The following is a 17,416-nucleotide window of genomic DNA, read 5'->3' as shown; positions in this document are numbered from 1 at the left end:
CCCCTAGCTTTATATAGAGCTGACTCAATAGTGCAGAAAAGTTAAGGGTGGGCAATATTAATAGAAGACAGTGCTGAGGATGAGGGGAGGTGATTCTTTCCCTTTTTCTGCTCTAAGGAGGACACTGAAAGCTTAAATAAGTTTAGAAGGATGTGACTGGAACAATAAAACACCTAGAAACCATTTAGTCAACACATTTTTATTAAGCTGCTTAGGTCAGGTCAGTTGGTCACCATGCAAGGTACTGGGCAGGAGGGAATGAATGAAGGCCTGGAATTAACCCACTCAGTGCAGTGGGGTGTCCAGTGCAGAGTTTGGGGGAGAGATAAGTGTGATAAGTACGATGTCAGGGACCCATACAAGGTACCCTGGGAGCACATAGGAGGGGCTTCCTCTTGGGGATGGGGAAGAATAGTTGAGGGGAATGGGTCTCTTTAGCTGGGAGAAGAGACCTCTTAGAAAGAAGCTGCCAGTTGTTCTGAGCTGGCTGTGGAAAGTGGAGTGTACTTTTTCCAAATGACCAGAGAGCAGATCTAGAGCCAGCGCAAGGCATTATAGGAAAGCAGCTCTCGGCCCCACATAGTGATGATATTTCTATCATTGAGAATATCCAACAATGCAGTGGACTGTCTCGGGAGGCACTGAGCTCCCTGCCATTGGCGTGTTCAAGCAGAGGCCAGAGGGTAACTCATGAGGGACAAATTACGAAAAGGACAGTATGACCTCTAAGATCCCTTCCAAGTCTGAGCAACTATAATTCTCCCTGGACGGACAGGATGTGGACTGTGAGAGAGAGAGGTGTGACTGGATCAAGTCAGAGGATGTGTGCACTGTGGGATGGCAAGTTACACACGCGTACCATGACTGTCGTCCTCCCCCTGAATTTACTTTTTTTTTTTTTTAAGTAACTGCTTTATTGAGATATGTCCCATACCATTCACCCATTTATAGTGTACAATTTAATGTAGATTTACTTTTAGAGTGGAAATGAGTTCATGCATTCATTCAACAACTATTTAGGGAGCACCTATTAGGGATGCATCAAGCTCTGTGCTGGTGTTCGGGACACCTGGGAAATTAAGGCGCTGCCCCCATGAGAGAGACAGGTAAATATCCAAGCACAAGAATTATGTCTTGGGAGATATGCTAACAGGGAAATTAACCAGGGGCTGGGACAAAGAATAATGGAGCTCACGAAACCAGGCCTGGGGAGGTGGCTTTGGAGCTGAGGCTTGAGCAACAAGGAAAGAGCCCTGTGAAGGTCAGGGCAGTGTTCCAGGCTGAGGAGCAGCAGGGGCAGAGGCCTCAAGACAACAGTGAGTTGGTGGGTGTGAGGACCAGAGGGAGATGCTGGGAGACTGTGCAGCAGAGGCTGAGGCAGTGCCAGGGCTCCCCAGCAGAGGCCCTCCTCTCCGGAAGGTGTGGACGCATGAGGCCTGCCAGAGCCTGAGGCGGGTGAGCAGCACAGATACAGCCCCTTCACGTACAAGAGCCCTTTCTGTCCCTCTCTCGGGCCCGCGCTTTCTTACTGCCTCCCCAGTAACAGAGAGAGGGCAGAGCTTAGGAGATCCTGCGTCCAGCCCTTCCTCCTGCCCTCCCCTGCTAGGCTTTGTGCTCCCACGTTGTGCCCCAGACCTGACCGTCCACCGATTCCCTGGGAGGAATCGCAAGTGAACCCCAGCCCTGGCCGGTGTTGCTCAGTGGTTAGAGTGTCGGCCCTTGCATGGAAGGGTCCCAGGTTCAATTCCCGGTCAAGGGCACGTACCTGGGGTGCAGGTGTCTCTCTCATATCTATGTTTCTCTCTCTCTCTTTCCCCCTCCCTCCCTTCCAGTCTCTCTTAAAAAAAAAAATCAATGGAAAAAATATCCTCAAGTGAAGATTAAGAACAAAAAAGAAAGAAATGAACCCCAGCCACGTGGCGGGGGGCCGGGGAGTTTCCCCAGCCGGCCCTCTGGCCGCCTCCCCTGACATCCAGAGCCGGTTCCTAGGACCAGCCTGGAGCCTCCCATTTGGCGCTCATTTCCTGTGCGACTTGGATCAGTGACTTAACGTCCCCAATCTTTCGTTTCCTGGTCTGTAAAATGGGGATCAAAGCAGTCCCTGCAGAGCAGTTATGAGGATTGAGCGCGATCCCTCTTGGCACCCAGTAGGTGCTCCGGGAATGTCAGCGTCCTGCTCGTCTCCAAGCTGACCCGCAAAGAGGGCAACCTGCAGGGGGTGCGGGAGGCCGCAGGGAGCCGGCGGGAGACGGCCACTTTGGGGTCCCCTTCCCTGAGCCTGGGACCCCTGGGAAGCTGAAGGGCACTGCGGCGGCGTGGCCGGCCAGCCGGGAGGGAGAAACTCCCCCAGGGGCCCGGCCGTTCCGGGGGCCAGCCCGTGCGTGTCCCCTCGCCTTGCCCCGCGGGGAGCCCCACGCGCGGGCCGCCCGCCCGCCCGCCCGCCGGCTCGCGGGGCTCGGCCGCTCGGGGCGGCGCGGCTCCTGGCACCTGCTCGGCGGCCGCCCAGGGGCGGGCTTGGGAGACGCCGCGGCCGCCCCGGGACGCACGGGCCGGACTCGCCGCCGGCGCCTCGGGGAGCCGCGGACTCGCGTCGCCGGGGGGCCGCCAGCGCCCTGCAGGTAGGCGCGCGCCCAGCCCGCACCCACGCGCCCCGGGGCGGAGCGCCCGAGGGCCGCGGGCCCGTGGGGGTGTAGGCGGCTCCGCAGCCCGCAGCCGCGAGGACCTCGCCCCACCTGGAGGGGGGAGGGGGAGACAGGAACCCCCACTTAGCCAGAAACTGAGGTTGGGAGGGGGGACAGTGAGAGTGATAGTAAAAAGTACTTCTAGCCCCCGGCAGGGAAGAGAGGCTGGGGACCCCCGCCCCCGCCCCCGGGCAGAGAGGGTGAGACCCCCCCCACCCTAAAGAAGGGGACCATTCTCTGGAGACGGGGGCTCGACCTCGTGTCTTTCCTTCCTGTGGAGTTTAAAGAGCCCCAAAAACAATCCATCCATATCAGCCCCTGGGATAGAATTGAATGGAAGGGGTGAGGGAGGGGACATCTCTTGTCTCTTTCGGGGTGTAAAGAGCACGCTTTCTGCTCCCCAACCTTCCCCCACCACAGCCGCTGGAGGCCTGCCCGTCCTGCCCCTCCCCCTTCAAGCACAGCGCCTCCTCCCCCACGCTGGGCAGAGGCTGGGCCACCTGGCCTGCCCCCCACCCACAGCTCTCAAACAGCCCCCCACCTCCCAACCCTCCGCCCTCTGGCTCCGGAGGCTCATTCCCCCAGCCTGACTTGGAAGTGCTGACGGTGGGGCCATCATGGGCAGGGAGTGCGCTTTGGGGGAGCTGCTGCTCAGTCCTATGGGGAGTTGGGCTAGGAGAGCAGGTGGTGGGCGAGGCTGAGCTGTGCCAAGATCCTGGGCCCTGGTGTTCCTATAAGGGGGCCATGGGTGTGGGGCATCTCCTGTACAAGTCAGGTGTCCTGGGCCTTGCGTGGCAGCACAGGCTAGAAAAGGCGGCACTGAGGCTAACACTCCCTTCCTGACACCCCCACCCCCGCCGCCACCACCACCACCTTAGGGGCAGCTGCTCTGTGTTGCTCTGTGGACCCTGCAAGGAGAGATGCAAGTTGGGTAGCAAGAAGGGCTTCCTTCCTGAGGGTGGCTGGAGGGACTTTGGGAGGAGGCTCACTGTCCGGGAGGGCCTCTGGAACACCTAACCCGTAGGGGGGACAGTGACCTCAGCCCTGGACCATCATTCTCCCTCACCTCCCCTGCCCTCCCTCTCTCCTTCCTCGGAGCTGGAGTGTTGACTTTCAGCACCTCTTAGCCAGCTCACTCCTGAAATCCCCAGCACCCAGCAGTCCCGAGGGAAGATGACAGGCTTCCTCTATCACTGCTTTGGGTGGAAAAACAGACATGGCTGCCTTGGTTTGCCCAATGGAACCTCCGCCTGGCCCCTGACACCTGGGCCAGCTGTTGCCCAGCCCCCAGGACCTCCCGTTCCAGCAAAGCAGGGATGTGGTGAGGTGGGGGTTGGCACAGCTGGCCCCACTCAAGCCATTCTACCCTCTAGGTAGGGGTCTCTGGCTCCTCTGGGGAGTTTTGGGTATGACTCTTGGCGACCCCAGCTCTCTGGGCCCACAGGATGGCTGAGGTAGTGCCACCCTGTGGTGGCCACACACCCAAGTGGGTTGTTCCCCCTTCCTCACCCTAGGAAGGTGTCAGCTTTGGGACAGGGGAAATGGAGGGAAGAGAGACCAAAATGCTCAGTGGTGGCTCCTCAGGGGCACTGAGGGAGCAGCCAGGCCCAGGAGGGCTCATACTTTACTAGGACAAGACAGAGGCAGTGTCTCTTCTTCCAGACACTTCTCTGCAGCTGGGTCAGTGGGGATGGGAGATCCCACACACCTGCTCGTGACCCTGTGAGTGACTGGGATGGGGGCCACCAGTGCCTGCACCCCCTGCCACAGAATCATAGGATGAGAGAGAAGTAGCCCTACTCACTTGCCCCTCTTTTCAACTCTGAGCCTCAGTTTCCTCATTTGTAAAGCCTCACAGGATTGTTATGAGGGTAAATGGAGGCAATGTTTCTACAGTGCCCAGAAAGCAGTGGGCACTCACCACTGGCCAGTTCTTTCTCCATACCCACCCCGCTGGCCTCCCCCCACCTCCTTAGAGGCAGCTGCTCTGTGTTGCCACTGCCACACCGCCTGCAAAGGACCTAAGAGATTAGCTCAGCCCAACCCCCTCTCTTTAAAGAAAGAAACCAAAGCTCAGAGGGACAGGGACTGGCCCAAGGTTGGCCAGCCAGCCAGGCTCCCTTCTCAAAGGCAGGTCCTGGGACCTGGCTGGGGGAGGCAGAAGGATAAATGTTGGCAGACATGGGGGAAAATACCAGAATGTAATTGGGCTCATTAAAGGTTTGGTGAGGGAGCCCTTCATGCCTGGCCAAAGCCTGGGGACAGGCCGAGAACCTTCCTCTCCCATTAACCCTTTGGCAAAAGCAGTTATTTCCTGAGGACCCCCTTCCCCGGGCTGCAGCTGAAAAAAATTCTGGCTCTTCATTCTATGACCCCTGAAGTTCTTTCTATCCAACCTTCTTTGGATAGGCTGAGAGAGAATTCCACCTTACCACAGTGCCAGAGGGCCCCACTGAAGCCCAGCCCTGACATCCATTGTCACTCTGAAAGAAGTGGTAGAGATGGGGCCCTGGGGCCTTGCCTGAGGGTTCCCTCCATCCCCTAATCCCTACAGCTCCATATGATGGACACACAGACAGGCAGGCAGACAGCAACCCTGGCTTCCAGCAGCTCCCCACCTCTGATGTGAGCCGGCCTTCAAGGGGGTGGCTTCCTCCCATAGTCCAGCCCCCCACCCTCCTGCTGCAGCCTGAACCCATCTCTCAGGGAAGATGAAAACACAGAGAGATTTACCCCCCACTCCTGTGTAAATCACAGACACCTGGACACACACATACTGTTTGCTCTGCTTTCACCTGTTCTTCTCGAGCTAATTCAGTTCTCCCCCTTTCCTCCTACCCCTTCCTCCCGGCTTCTCTGGCTCTGACTCTTCCTGGCCAGAATGTGGCACCTCCTTGCCTGGCACTCCAGCTCAGTAGGGGTTGGGCAACCCCAAGCCTCCCCAGGAGCCCTTCTCTGACTTGGTAACCCCATTCCCCACCCAGCAGTTCAAATCAGGGCTTGGCAGGCTTGAAGAAAGAGTGGGGTAGGGCAGTGATTAAGGCCGGGCTCCAGAGTCAGGCAAGTGCAGGTTCAGGTCGGGCCATGAAACCTCTCAGAGCCTGTTCTCTAATCTATGACGTGGGGTAATAGGTTAATAATAGTGCCCACCTCATGTGGTTGTTGTGAAGTTTAAGAAAGGTCCTGTGTGTAAAACACCTGGCACACAGCAAGCTCTCTATAAAGTGGTTGTCATTGTAAAGACTAGGTGGCCTGGTAGCTGGGTGGTAGAGAGGGGGGCGGGGAAGTTTCTAGAAGCAGCTCTTGCACTACCATGTACTTTGAAGAAAGTCCACTCTCCTGCTCTGGGACTCAATTTCTTCTTTTGTGAAAGAGAGCAGGTGGGCCGGGTCCTGTCCAAGTCTAGGTCCAGCTAGGGTGAGTCACGCCGGTTCTGAATAGGAGCCAGTGCGGAGAGTGCTGACCTGCTGATGCTTATGACAGGGGCTAGATAGATGGTTTTGTGCCATAAAAACTGCCCACCCCTCCAAGTTTTCTGGGTGGGAGCCCTAGCTCAGCTGGAGTGGTGTAACTCCTGAAGGGACAGCTGGGAAGGCTTGGTCAGGCAGGGCAGGCTGTGGCAGGCCCAGCAGCCTGGCTGTGGGGGATACAGTTAACCCCGGAATCCAGGAGGGCACCGTGAGCCCAGAGGCTGTATATCACGGAGGTTTAATCAGCCCATGGCAGATATTTGTCTGCTCTCTTGGGCCATGTCCTCGGCCTGCCTGTCATAAATTGCGTCGAGATTTCAAGCCCTCCCTGTCCCCTTTCTGGCAGGGGCAGGCAGCTCCCTTGGCATGACCAGAAAAATCTCATTCCCCCGACACTTCTTACCCTGGCCAGTTGGACCCCCCTCCGACATTTGCACCTGCCCTTTCTTCCTGCTCGAGGGTGGGGGAAGACTTGTAAACGAAGGAGAAAAGCTATGATGACCTCCATCTAGAGGTGAGAGTGTACAGAATGTTGGCAGGGGCTCAGTGCAGCCTTGGAGGGGGGGATGGTTCTCACAATGTGATGGGAGTAACTTCCCAGTGTGACAGAGCTGTGCCCTGGACTCCAGACATGTTGCCCAGGAGCTTGGCATGCTTGGAGGGGCATGCCCCAGGCTTGTGGAGGAGTGGGGTCCCCCCTGCCTGGAGGGGTACTGAGTTCCACCTGTCTCCTCGCTTGACGCTCGCTGCGCCACCTGGAGGCTATCTCTGGTATTACAGCCAAGCCATACCACCCTCAAATCACCTAGGACCATGCAATATAGCCAGACCCACCGTGTTTTAGTTTTCTAGGGCTGCTGTAACAAAGTGCTACAAACCAGGTGGTCTAAACAACAGGCATTTGTTGTCTGATAGTCCTGGAGGCTAGAAGTCCAAGACCAAGGCGTCATCTGAAGGTGGTGAAGAAGTCTGTTCCATGCCTCTCCTCTAGCTTCTGGTGGTTTGCTGTCACACTTTGGCATTCCTTGGCCTGTAGAAGCATCACTCCAATATCTGCCTTCATCTTCACATGCATTTTCTCTGTGGGAATGATTGTGTCCAAATCTCCCCCTTTAAGAACACTAGTCATATTGGATTAGGGGCTACCCTGCTCCAGTATGGCCCCTTTTAACCTAACTAATAAGATCTGCAATGACCCCATTTCCAAACAAGGTTGTATTTCATATTCTGAAGAGCTGCGGTTTGGTATTTCAACATATGAATTTGAGGGGGGACAATTAACCCATAACACGTGGTGAGTCTCAGATGTTCAGTCTCATTCCATGATATGGGCACAGCGACACTCAGAGTGTGACACAGCCACACTGTAACATACACACAGACTGAGCAACGCAGATTCACCTCAACAAACGATGGGGTAACAGAGACATTCACAATGATCCAGGTGCACCATGAGTGACACACAAGGTAACAGATCAGGTGATTCCACTGACAAGCTATAAAACACAACCACATTGCAGATTAATAATAGCTGACTTTTATAGGACACCGAGAAATGTTTTATATAGATCAGCTTATCTAATCCTTACATTATGCTTGTGGCTTAGGAGCTGTTAGTCATTACCTCCATTTTACAGGTATACAGATGAGGGGACAGGCTCAGATCACACAGCCAGTAAGCGACAGAGCTGAGATTGAACCCAGATGCCAGTCAATATAGAGCTCATACTCTTAATCGCTGCACCTCTCTGTTCCATTCACACGCAGTCCCCACACAGGTAATGACAGATCTGCTATGTGGGAGCACTGCCCACAAAAATGATAAGTAGCTTTCTGAGAGCAGGGGCAGGTCCAGGGACTCAAGGTTCTTAGCTGTGGACTTGAGAAATTCATTTTCTTTGTTCACTTGTCGGCTCCACCATTAGATGTGTGGCCTTATGAGAATATTAGGGCATCATTTGACTTCACTTGGTCTAATTTGCAAAATGAGCATGAGCCTAAGGAAAAGGAAATGCTCTTTGTGGGGATGTATTGTTTGCTTGGGCTGCTGTAACAAAGTACCACAGACTGGTTGGCTTAAACACTAGAAATTTATTTTCTCACAACTCTGGAAGCTAGAAATCTGAGATACGGGTGTCAGCAGGCTTGGTTTCCTCTGAGGCCTCTCTCCTTAGCTTGTAGATGGACACCTTCTCCCTGTGTCTCCATAGGGTCTTCCCTCTGTAACTGTGTCTAAATGTCCTCTTCTTATAAGGACACCAATCGTATTGAATTAGGGCCCGCCCTAATGACCTCATCTTAACTTAATTACCTCTTTAAAGGCCCTCTCTCTAAACACAATCACATTCTGAGGTACTGGGAGTTAGGACTCCAATATATGAATTTTTGGTGGACACATTTCAGCCCATAAGAGAGAGGGGCTCAGTCACACCTCATTGAGGTCCTAGCCTTGGGGATCCCCCAATCTGAGAGAGAGACATAGTCCATGACCTCAGGAATTCTCTATGCTGGTGAGGGGGACATAGGCTCTGCCCTCAGGAAGTCCCCAGTCTAAAGCGGAGGCAGGAAGCATGCACACAGACTCAGGAAGGAAGTGAAAATTGACACAGTTTAGACAGAAAAGTCACTGAGCAGCTCCAGAATGGAGCCCATTAGAGGCAGAGGAATCAGAAAGGAAAGTTTCAGAGAAGTGAGTTGGAAAGGAAAGACTGTCTGTGGAAGATGAGGGGCCTGCAGGGGTGATGTGTCACCTCTGGGGGTCCCAGGGTGTGTGTGTGTGTCTGTCTGTCTGTCTGTGTGTCTGTGTTCAGCAGATACAGGTTGAAGGGCCCAGGTCCCTACTAAACACACCAACTGTTGCCACAGGCTGGATGGCCAAGACAGCAGGGACCATCTGGAGCCACGTGGGGCAGGGGTGTGGATGGATTCACACACTGCCACCATTTGTGAATGTCACCCGGTTGGGCCCTGGACACAGGGAGGTTGGGTTTCTGCAATCACCACCCTGGCCAGTGGCTGCTGTGTCTCCAGCAAGCGCCACATGCCTGCCTGTCACAGGATTGTCAGCGCCTGCCCCAGGGCTGAGAACAGAGTGCTGGCTTCCCAAAATGTGACTCCACCAACCTCACTGCTGCCTGTCTCTAAGCGCCCACCTGCCCTCCAAGACCCGAGCTTCCTTCTCTGAGCTTTGCTCTGTGGCCGTGGCCCCCAGGTGTAGGCTGCCCTGTGTGTAGACATTTCTGACACTCTTCCAGATATTCCTGCCTTTTCATGAATGCTGCTTTGTTTGAAATAGACCTCATTGTGCTCCCTTGGCCATCCTTAGGTTGGGGCTCTCCAAAAGCTGGGGACTTTCAGCCGGGATAAAAGGCCCAGGTATCTCTGGATCGTGAACCAGTCTTGCTCCTTCTGTGTACTCACAACACTCAGCCTTTGTTTATTTGTCTCCCTCTCTATCTGCTCAGGTATGAAGCGGCCACTGAGCCCATCTCCCCCTGATGAGAAGGAGCCCCCCATATCTGGAGCTACTGAGTGCCCCCCTCCGCCCCCAGAACCGCCTAAGCCCAAGCGTGAGCGAAAACGGCCGTCGTACACGCTCTGCGATGTCTGCAACATCCAGCTGAACTCGGCAGCCCAGGCCCAGGTGCACTGTGAGGGGCGCGCCCACCAGAGGCGGCTGCGGCAGCTCAGCCTGGGAAAGGCCCCGGCAGGGCCAGGTCAGTGCAGGGGGACACTGTGCTCACAAATTTGGCTCTGGGCCCGTCTGAGAGGCTCTGGGACTGTGGCTTACCTCTGTGGGGTCTTTGGGTCTGGGGTGCCTTCAATGGATTTTAGGGTCTGAAGTCTCCCAGATGCTGTCACGTTTTGTTTTGCATCTGGACAACACTCTTGGGAATCTCTCAAGATCTGAGGATCTTTAGGTCTGAGGCCTCCTCTTGAGGTCTTTCTGGGTCTGGAGGGTCTCCCTGTGGGGCCTTTTGGGATCAGGACCCCAGTGTGGAGCCCCCTGGCAGGGCCTCACCTGAAGGGTATCCCGGGATCCCACTCTGGTCTCTGAAGGCCAGGGTTGGCAAGATGCATGACACTCCAATTGAGGGATGGATTAGGGGAGTCCCTCTTCCTTTGGCCACTGGACTCCTGGCCAGGATTTCTGCTTCTCCCTAGCTGGGGTGACTCTGCAGAGATTTGGCTGCAAACAAGAAGGGGCAGCTGGCTGCAAGGCAGATTTCTGGGGGAAATGGGTGAATGAATTCTTGAGGGTGATTTCAGCTGACAGGCCCATAGGGGCCATGGGGAAAATAAGAGGTGGGCTGCCGCTGGCAGGGGAAACAGGCTCAGAACCAGGCTCAGGGTGGGGAGGTGGGAAGGGCCGGAACTTCTGCCTGGTTCTTGGGAGCAGCCACTGGAAACTTACCTTGCAGCCCAGGTTGGTAACTTTGCCAGAGGGCTACACTCTGTACTCTGAATGGGTTTGCCTGTTCTTTTGGTGAATATTTGGACGCCCACTGTGTTCTCTGTACCCACCTGGATACAAATAAGTTCCAGTCTCCCTCCTCAAACGTCTCTCCTCCCCCCTTCCAAGACTGAATCTGTCTTTTGGGCTAGAACAGACACAAAAAGAGGAGACAAATGTTATGGGTGCTTCGTGGGGCATATCCCTAGGGATACAAAGGAGAAAGGTCAGTTACACCTGAGGGCACCAGGAAAGGCCCCCTGAAGGAAGGAAGTGGGATGTGATGAGCTCTGGAACAGGGAGAAGGGCAGAAGGGCCGCTGTAGGCAGAGGTCACTGCATAAGCAGCACAGGGAATGCTCTGGCGGCTGGTACCAGCTCCCCTACCTCAGCACTCGGGGACACCAAGGGTATGAGCCTGAGTAAGAGTGTATCTGATTATATGGATGTTTCTGGGGTGTGTGTGTGTGTGTGTATGTCTGGGTCCAAAAGACACTAATTCATCAAATACTTACAGACAACCTTCTAGGTCCAAGCCACTGTTTAGAGGATTCATATTTCCCCCCCAACTTTACTGAGATACTATTGACATACAAATGTGTAAGTTTAAGGCGTACAATGTGATGATTAGATACACATACATATTATGAAATAATTACCACAATAAGGTTAGTTAACACCCCCATTCCCTCAAATAATTATGATTTTGCATGTGTGTGGTGATAACAGTTAAGATCTATTCTCTTAGTGACTTTCAATTATATAATGCAGTATTGTTAATATAGTCACCATGCTGGGCATTAAGTTGCAGACCTTATTTATCTTATACCTGGAAGTTTGTACCCTCTGACCAACATCTCCCCACGTTCCCCAACTCCCCAGCCCCTGGCAACCACTTTTCTACTCTACTTCTATGAGTTTGACTTTTTTAGATTCTACATATAACATACAGTATTTGTCTAGGGATCTATTTTTTAAAAGACAGCATACCTGCCTGTTAGGAAAGCGCTCTTTGAACAGCCACCAGTACAAACAAGTTTGTCCAAGAAAACAACAGGCTTCCTAGAGGTGGGTACCGGAGTCAGGGAAAGCTTCAGAGGAGTGACGCTGAGGTTGGATCTTGGAGACGGAAAGGGAACCCAAAGCAGGGAGACAGCCAGAGCAAATGTAGTGAGGCCTGAGGCCCTTGGCTCTCCAGGAGCACTGGGCAGTGCTGGTCATGTGTCGGGCATGGCGGGAGGTGAACAGGAGTGAACGACATTGTGGGAGCATGGAAGAGTGACAGATGTGCATAGGGAACGGACAACAGGTCTTCAGATTTCTGGGAACCCTGGAATTCTGGGGCTCCAGCTGGAGAAGCTGTCCTCCATTAGCCTGGTTATTTCTGCGCCTACTCCAGGCCATGATCCCCCAACATCCACTGTCCTCCCGTGGATTTCTCCTGTCTCCTTGACTCTCTGAGAGCTGGGGGTGGGAGAGGCAGCCCTCAGCAAGAGGGTGCTAGCAACTGCCCCTGAGTTTCGGGGTGAGGGAAAGTGCACAGGGACCTGAAGACTGGGCCAGAGCAGAAAGTCCGTAGGGTATGGCTGACTGGGGCAGCCTAGGAAATGGAGAGAGCTACACCTACTTTCGAGAGGCTTGAGGGGCCCTTAGTGCACTGCTGTGTTCCTAGACAGTCTTGGTTCCCTGGGAGGGTGATAAACGTGTGGGCGTGGGACATCCTAGTCATGCTCCTTAGAGACTCCCTCTCTGGGAGCCCTCCTGGAGCTGTCACTTTGATTAGGGGTCTGTGGGGCTGGCAGCTTGCACAGTGACAGGCCGTCACAGGCAGTGAGGCGCAGACCCTCTCCTGCTCCTGTCCCTGAGGCTGTCTGTGGGAGGGAGATATTGGGGGCAGGGGCTCTTCCCTCCCTGAGCTTCATCACCAATGCCTGAGTCAGAGGCCTCCTTACTCAGCCACACCCAGCTCCCAGCTCAGAGTGAGCCTGAAACACCTGGGAGGGGGCACAGGCTGGGGAAACAGCAGGTACCCCACACTTCTCCATTCCCCTCCTCCAGGTACTTCCCCAGCTTTCCCAGCCCACCCTCCACCCCATGTGTCTCCCACACAGCAGGCCCTTTGTTTCTTCAGGGATGTGTCTTCAGCCATCTTTCACCGCAGTGGGTGTGGGCACCAGAATCCCTGCCCCAATAAAGCTGAACTCAATGACCCTCTTGACCGCCACACACACACACACACACACACACACACACACGCACGCACGCACACACACACACCCCTACTTAAACAATTTTAGGTGGTTCTTGAACATCTGCAGGTAAAAGGTTTGCTGCCTCAACCCTCCTAGTTCCAACCTCTAGTGTGGCTGTTGGGCCAGCACAGGGCATGGGGCACCTGGGCAAGCAGCTGCAACCCTCCTGCGCCAAGCTGAGCCTCTGCTTTGGAGTTGAGCTGTTTACAAAGCACTGTCCACATGCAACACAGCATGCCCTCCTCGCGCAGCCTTCCCAGGCGTAGATGATGACATTCAGTCCTCACATTAGAAATTGGAATACTGGAGTTCAGAGAGTTTAAGCAATATACCCAGGAACACACAGCTGGGTTCAGATCCCAGGGTTTCTGGCTCTACATCTGATCTTACATACCCTGGGTCATTGCTGCAGAGGCTGAGCCTTGATATTTCAGGAAAGGGGAGGACTGGTGGCTCAGAGAAGGCAGATCAGCTCTCAAGAGATGATTTCTCAAGTGTTTAGGCCCATGGCCTCTCCTCTTGCTATGTGCCTTGGTGTCCTCACCTGAAAAATGGGGAGATGCCAGCCATTTGCTACTCTGCCTAGGCTAGCTAGGGAGAGAGAGGGGATCCTCCCTGAAAGGTTAAAGTCAGTGGTGCTGGGGCAGGCTAAATAGCCATCTCAGATGGGTGAATAAAGAAAAGTTAAATTTATTAAAAGGGGATGGGGACATCCAAAGGGAAGGGCTACACAGCACTGAGCCAAAGGGTATTGAGTCCATGATGGCAACAAAAATATACTTAGGACAGTGAGACAAGGAAGAGCATAGAAGCAGCAACAGGAGAGCCTGGGCTGGGCTGCTCTGCTCCCTGAGGAGTCAGAGAGAGAAGGGGCCTTGGAGACAGGTTCAGGGGTAAGTCTAGGATGAGCTGCCACTGCCCATTGCTCCCCTGGCTGCAAGTTGCAAGTTTCGTGAGGTCCCCTTGGAGGGATGGAGATGGCGCTGGTGTGCTCCCCTAGTGGGGAGCAAGCCCTGGATCCGTTGTCCTGAGCCTATTTACCTCTTTCTTGCAGATGGAAATCGTAGGGGAGGTCTCAGGGGAGTGTCTCAATAGGATATTCATCAGCTTTCCAGGTGTGCTCTTTCAGGGTCATGGTCTCCACTGATCGGTCCATGCCAGGGCAGGGAGTCATTAGTCAATGTATCTGGTCCTGAGGCAGCCACGAGTGCCACTTGTCTGGTTTTACTACTTTTCTGGGCTGGGAGCTGAAATACAACCGAGTCCTAGATGTTATATTGAGGGAGGAACGCTCAGGGGGGTTGAACCGCATGACCAGCAATATGCTAGGGGAAGATAGGTTACCCTGGGGACAAGGCTCTTGTTTTCCCAGTTTTGCCCCTTGCTAGGCATCTGGGGCTTCCTGCCCTGGTGAGTTTCTGTACCTGGGTTTCTGTACCTGGCCCATCTAACACTCCCAAAGCCAACTGGTCCTCCCCACTCCATCTCTTGACAGGACTGACCCAGCCATCCAAGTCAGGGCCCACCCTGTCCCCTATCATCCATTGCAACATGACACTGGAGGGGAGAGAAGGGGATTTCGGAAATAATTTAAGCTTTAGTTTGCTGAAATGACCAGACAAGCCTTGGGTGGGAGTGCAGTGTAGACACTAAGGGACAGGAAAGCAGAGATGGAGTCAGACTAGTGAATTTCAGGGCAAAGAGGGCTGTACCAGATACCCCTGTGCCTTTGGGGCCTGGAAGGGATCAGAGTAGCAGGTGGAGGTCTGCACGCTCAGACCTCCCCTAGCTCCTGTTTTAATCAGTCCCTCCATCTCCTTTCCAAGTCTTAGACTATAGAAGCCTCTGGTTGCATTCTGAGCCCCAGAGATCAAAGACCTTGAGCTGGGTCATGCCTGAGTCACTGGCTTGATGAGCTCCTCACCCCCCACTCCCTGCAGATAGATTAATTTCAGTCCCATCAGGAGGCCCCGGAAGCCCTCCAGCCTGTCCCCCCACCTCTTCAGTATCTCCCTGGGTTGCTGGTTCTTTCTCAGTCCCTCCCCCAACCCATCCTGAGGCCTTTGGGTCCCTATTTCAGGGAAACTGTGCTCCCCCCAAGGCCACTGAGTTCTTGCAGTCTAGCCATTGCCCCCTGCTTCTGTTCTACTTAAGTGGCAGGTGACAGAAGTGCCCCTCACTCTCCCTGGATGGCCATCACATCCCCCTCTGCCAAGTGTGAACCTGACCATCAGCACCTCCCCCAGGGACCTCCGGCAAAGGCAAGGCCATCTGGGTGGAGAATTAGGGGGCTTAGTTCAGATCCCTGCCTCGGCAGAAGACAAAGGTTCTGTCTGTGTCTCTAGGTGGGTTAATTGGCTCTGGGCTTGAGTTTCCTTTTCCTCCCCACACCAGCAATTCCTTCCCCCAGAGCCTCTTCCTAACAAACCTGTTTTCAGGACTGCTGCTGCCAACCCCTCCCCAGACCTTCTTTGCAGCTCAGGTACTGGCTGCTCCAGAGATTACAGGTTATTGTCTGGTGGAGACAGGATGCTGAGGGGGTGGGGGGCTAGCCCTGGGACCCAGGCTTGGAATGCAAGACTGGATCCAGCTGTGGGTTGGCTGTCTCCTCTCCCCCCCTCCCCCAGCCCACCCCCTCCCAGCCAGCCACCAGGTGCTCAGGTGAATAGACAGACAGCCTGTTTTCAGCAAGAGGAGGGAAGAACGGGGCAAATGGAGGAGAGAAAAGACTGGGGGTGGGTGGGTGGGAGGAAAGAGTGAGGGCAGGGGAGAGGTGTCAGAAGGTCTAGCTGATCTGATGACCACCACCACCCCTTCCTGGCATTGCCCAGGTAGCAGGTCCAACAGTCTAGGTACTAGACTAAGAGGGGTAAGCCACCTGGGCTCCACCCTCCCCCATAGCCAACACTGGGACAAAGTGGTAATACCTCTCTGAGCCTCAGTTTCCCCTTCAGCAAAAGGAGGTAAATTTAAGGGGATGGTGGGCCGAGGACGCGTCAGGCTGCACAGAAGTGGGCTCCTGAAGCGGCAAGCCCTGAGGCAGGGCTTCAAAGTCAGCAGCAAGAACTTTGTGGCAGGCAGGGACTGGCGGCAGCACCTCTTTTCCTGAAGGGGTCTGCGGGCAGGGTCAACTATTTGCTTCAGTGTAAGAGGCACTAGGCAGGGAGTGGGGGGAGTGGATGCTCCCTGACACTCTCCCCCTGTCCCTAGTCCCCGGTGTTTGGCCCCTCCCCTCTCCTTGGGGAAGGAAGTGCTACTTTCCACCCGTGGTTGGGATGGAGGAAACCAGGGACTAGTCAGCTTGTTCCTGACAAGGGGAGACAGGGCCTGGTAACCGCTTTCCAGGCAGGAGCAGGAGTCCCTCCCTTGTGCCCTCCCCTCCTGTCCTCTCATCCTGTCCCTGGCATCCCCCACCCCCTTCCCTCTGTCACTCTCTGGCTGGGTTTCATTTGCTCCACACTCTGCGCTCAGCAGTCCTCCGAGGAAGAGAATGCTCTTGGGTGAGTACCAAGGGCACATGAGCTGGGCTGCAGAGGGGGCTTGGAAACCAGGATGGGCCTCTTCCCTCTCCCAGCCCTACCCTTTTCCTGCTGTTGTTGGCCCCCTAAAGTTGTCTGTTAATAGACTCCCATAGCCAGTTGATTCTTGGTAACTTTTTCTAGGTCCAGGGCTGGGCAAGGGACCCCCCCACTCTGGCTGGGAACAAAGGTGGGGGCAGGGGTGGCAGAAAGAGCTGGGGAGTTACAGGTCACCCTGCAGGAGTGAAGTGTGCAGCACTTTGGGGCAGACATGTGTCCAGGGAGCCTGCATCAAAGGTTCCTTGTATCAAATCACACCTTCGACTGCTTCTAAGGGTTGCCTGGAGCCTCCAAGGAGTGTTAGGGGAGGGGGCTGAAGAGGGGGTTACTACAGCAGAGAAAGAGACAGAAACAGACAGGGAGACAGGCAGAAATCTAGGGGGCTCCTACTTGAGGTCCAGCCGCTGTGCTGGGGTTGATGCCCAAGCTCCCCTTTATGTCTCCGAGCTCACTCCTCCACACTGGGGTTGTCTTGCCTTCTTTGGGGGAGACATCCATTACCCTTTAAGGGGGACTTTTGGGAAGCCCTTCCTTGGGGGCAAAGGCTGGAGGCTGGGGGGCTGGGGCAGAATCCCTCTTGTGATTGGGCTTGGGGGGTGTCTTCCTTCAGCATGGGAAAGAGGGATTCTGAAACATCACCACCTCCCGGGTGCTGGCTGACCCAGAAGTGGGTTGGGGGGGGTCTCTGGAGAATGTGAAGAAGACCCCCCTGGACTTGGTAGGAGTAAGAAAGCAGAGGGTCTTGGTTCAACCTTCCATCCCCTGCCTTTGGCTCTCTCTCCCTCCTGGATTCCCTCTTTCTTCGAAGAGTTTTGGTTTTGTTTGTGATAGAAACAGCAATTTGACTATTTGAGGAGTGTGTGTATGCCTGGGGTGGGCGGGGGACCCTACCATATTCTCCTGTGACCTGTGAGAGAGAGAGAAAGAAACTCTGGGTTTGGCTCCATGAGCTTATGTGTATGTTAGATGCATCTAATTTTGTA

At 54.6% G+C, this 17,416-nt stretch overlaps 1 protein-coding gene across 5 annotated transcripts in view; it reads left to right on the top strand.

Annotated features, from left to right (window-relative positions):
* ZNF385C (zinc finger protein 385C) overlaps positions 1–17,416 on the top strand; it is a gene marked incomplete at its 3' end in the record, with an annotated part of 52,287 nt that overhangs the window by 14,332 nt on the left and 20,539 nt on the right. For 3 of the 5 annotated variants that reach the window (XM_081116215.1, XM_081116214.1, XM_081116213.1), the window contains exon 2: positions 9,616–9,867. In XM_081116215.1, coding sequence (XP_080972341.1) covers positions 9,618–9,867 — 250 coding nt within the window. In that variant the 5' untranslated portion in view covers positions 9,616–9,617. Of the gene's footprint in view, positions 1–9,615; positions 9,868–16,299; positions 16,356–17,416 lie in introns of those variants that run through there. The other 2 variants (XM_081116216.1, XM_081116217.1) reach the window with 2 other exon arrangements.

The sequence above is a fragment of the Miniopterus schreibersii genome (genome assembly GCF_964146895.1).
Source record: "Miniopterus schreibersii genome assembly, chromosome: 16".
Taxonomy (NCBI): Eukaryota; Metazoa; Chordata; class Mammalia; order Chiroptera; family Miniopteridae; genus Miniopterus; species Miniopterus schreibersii.
This window is presented reverse-complemented; position numbering and strand designations above follow the sequence as displayed.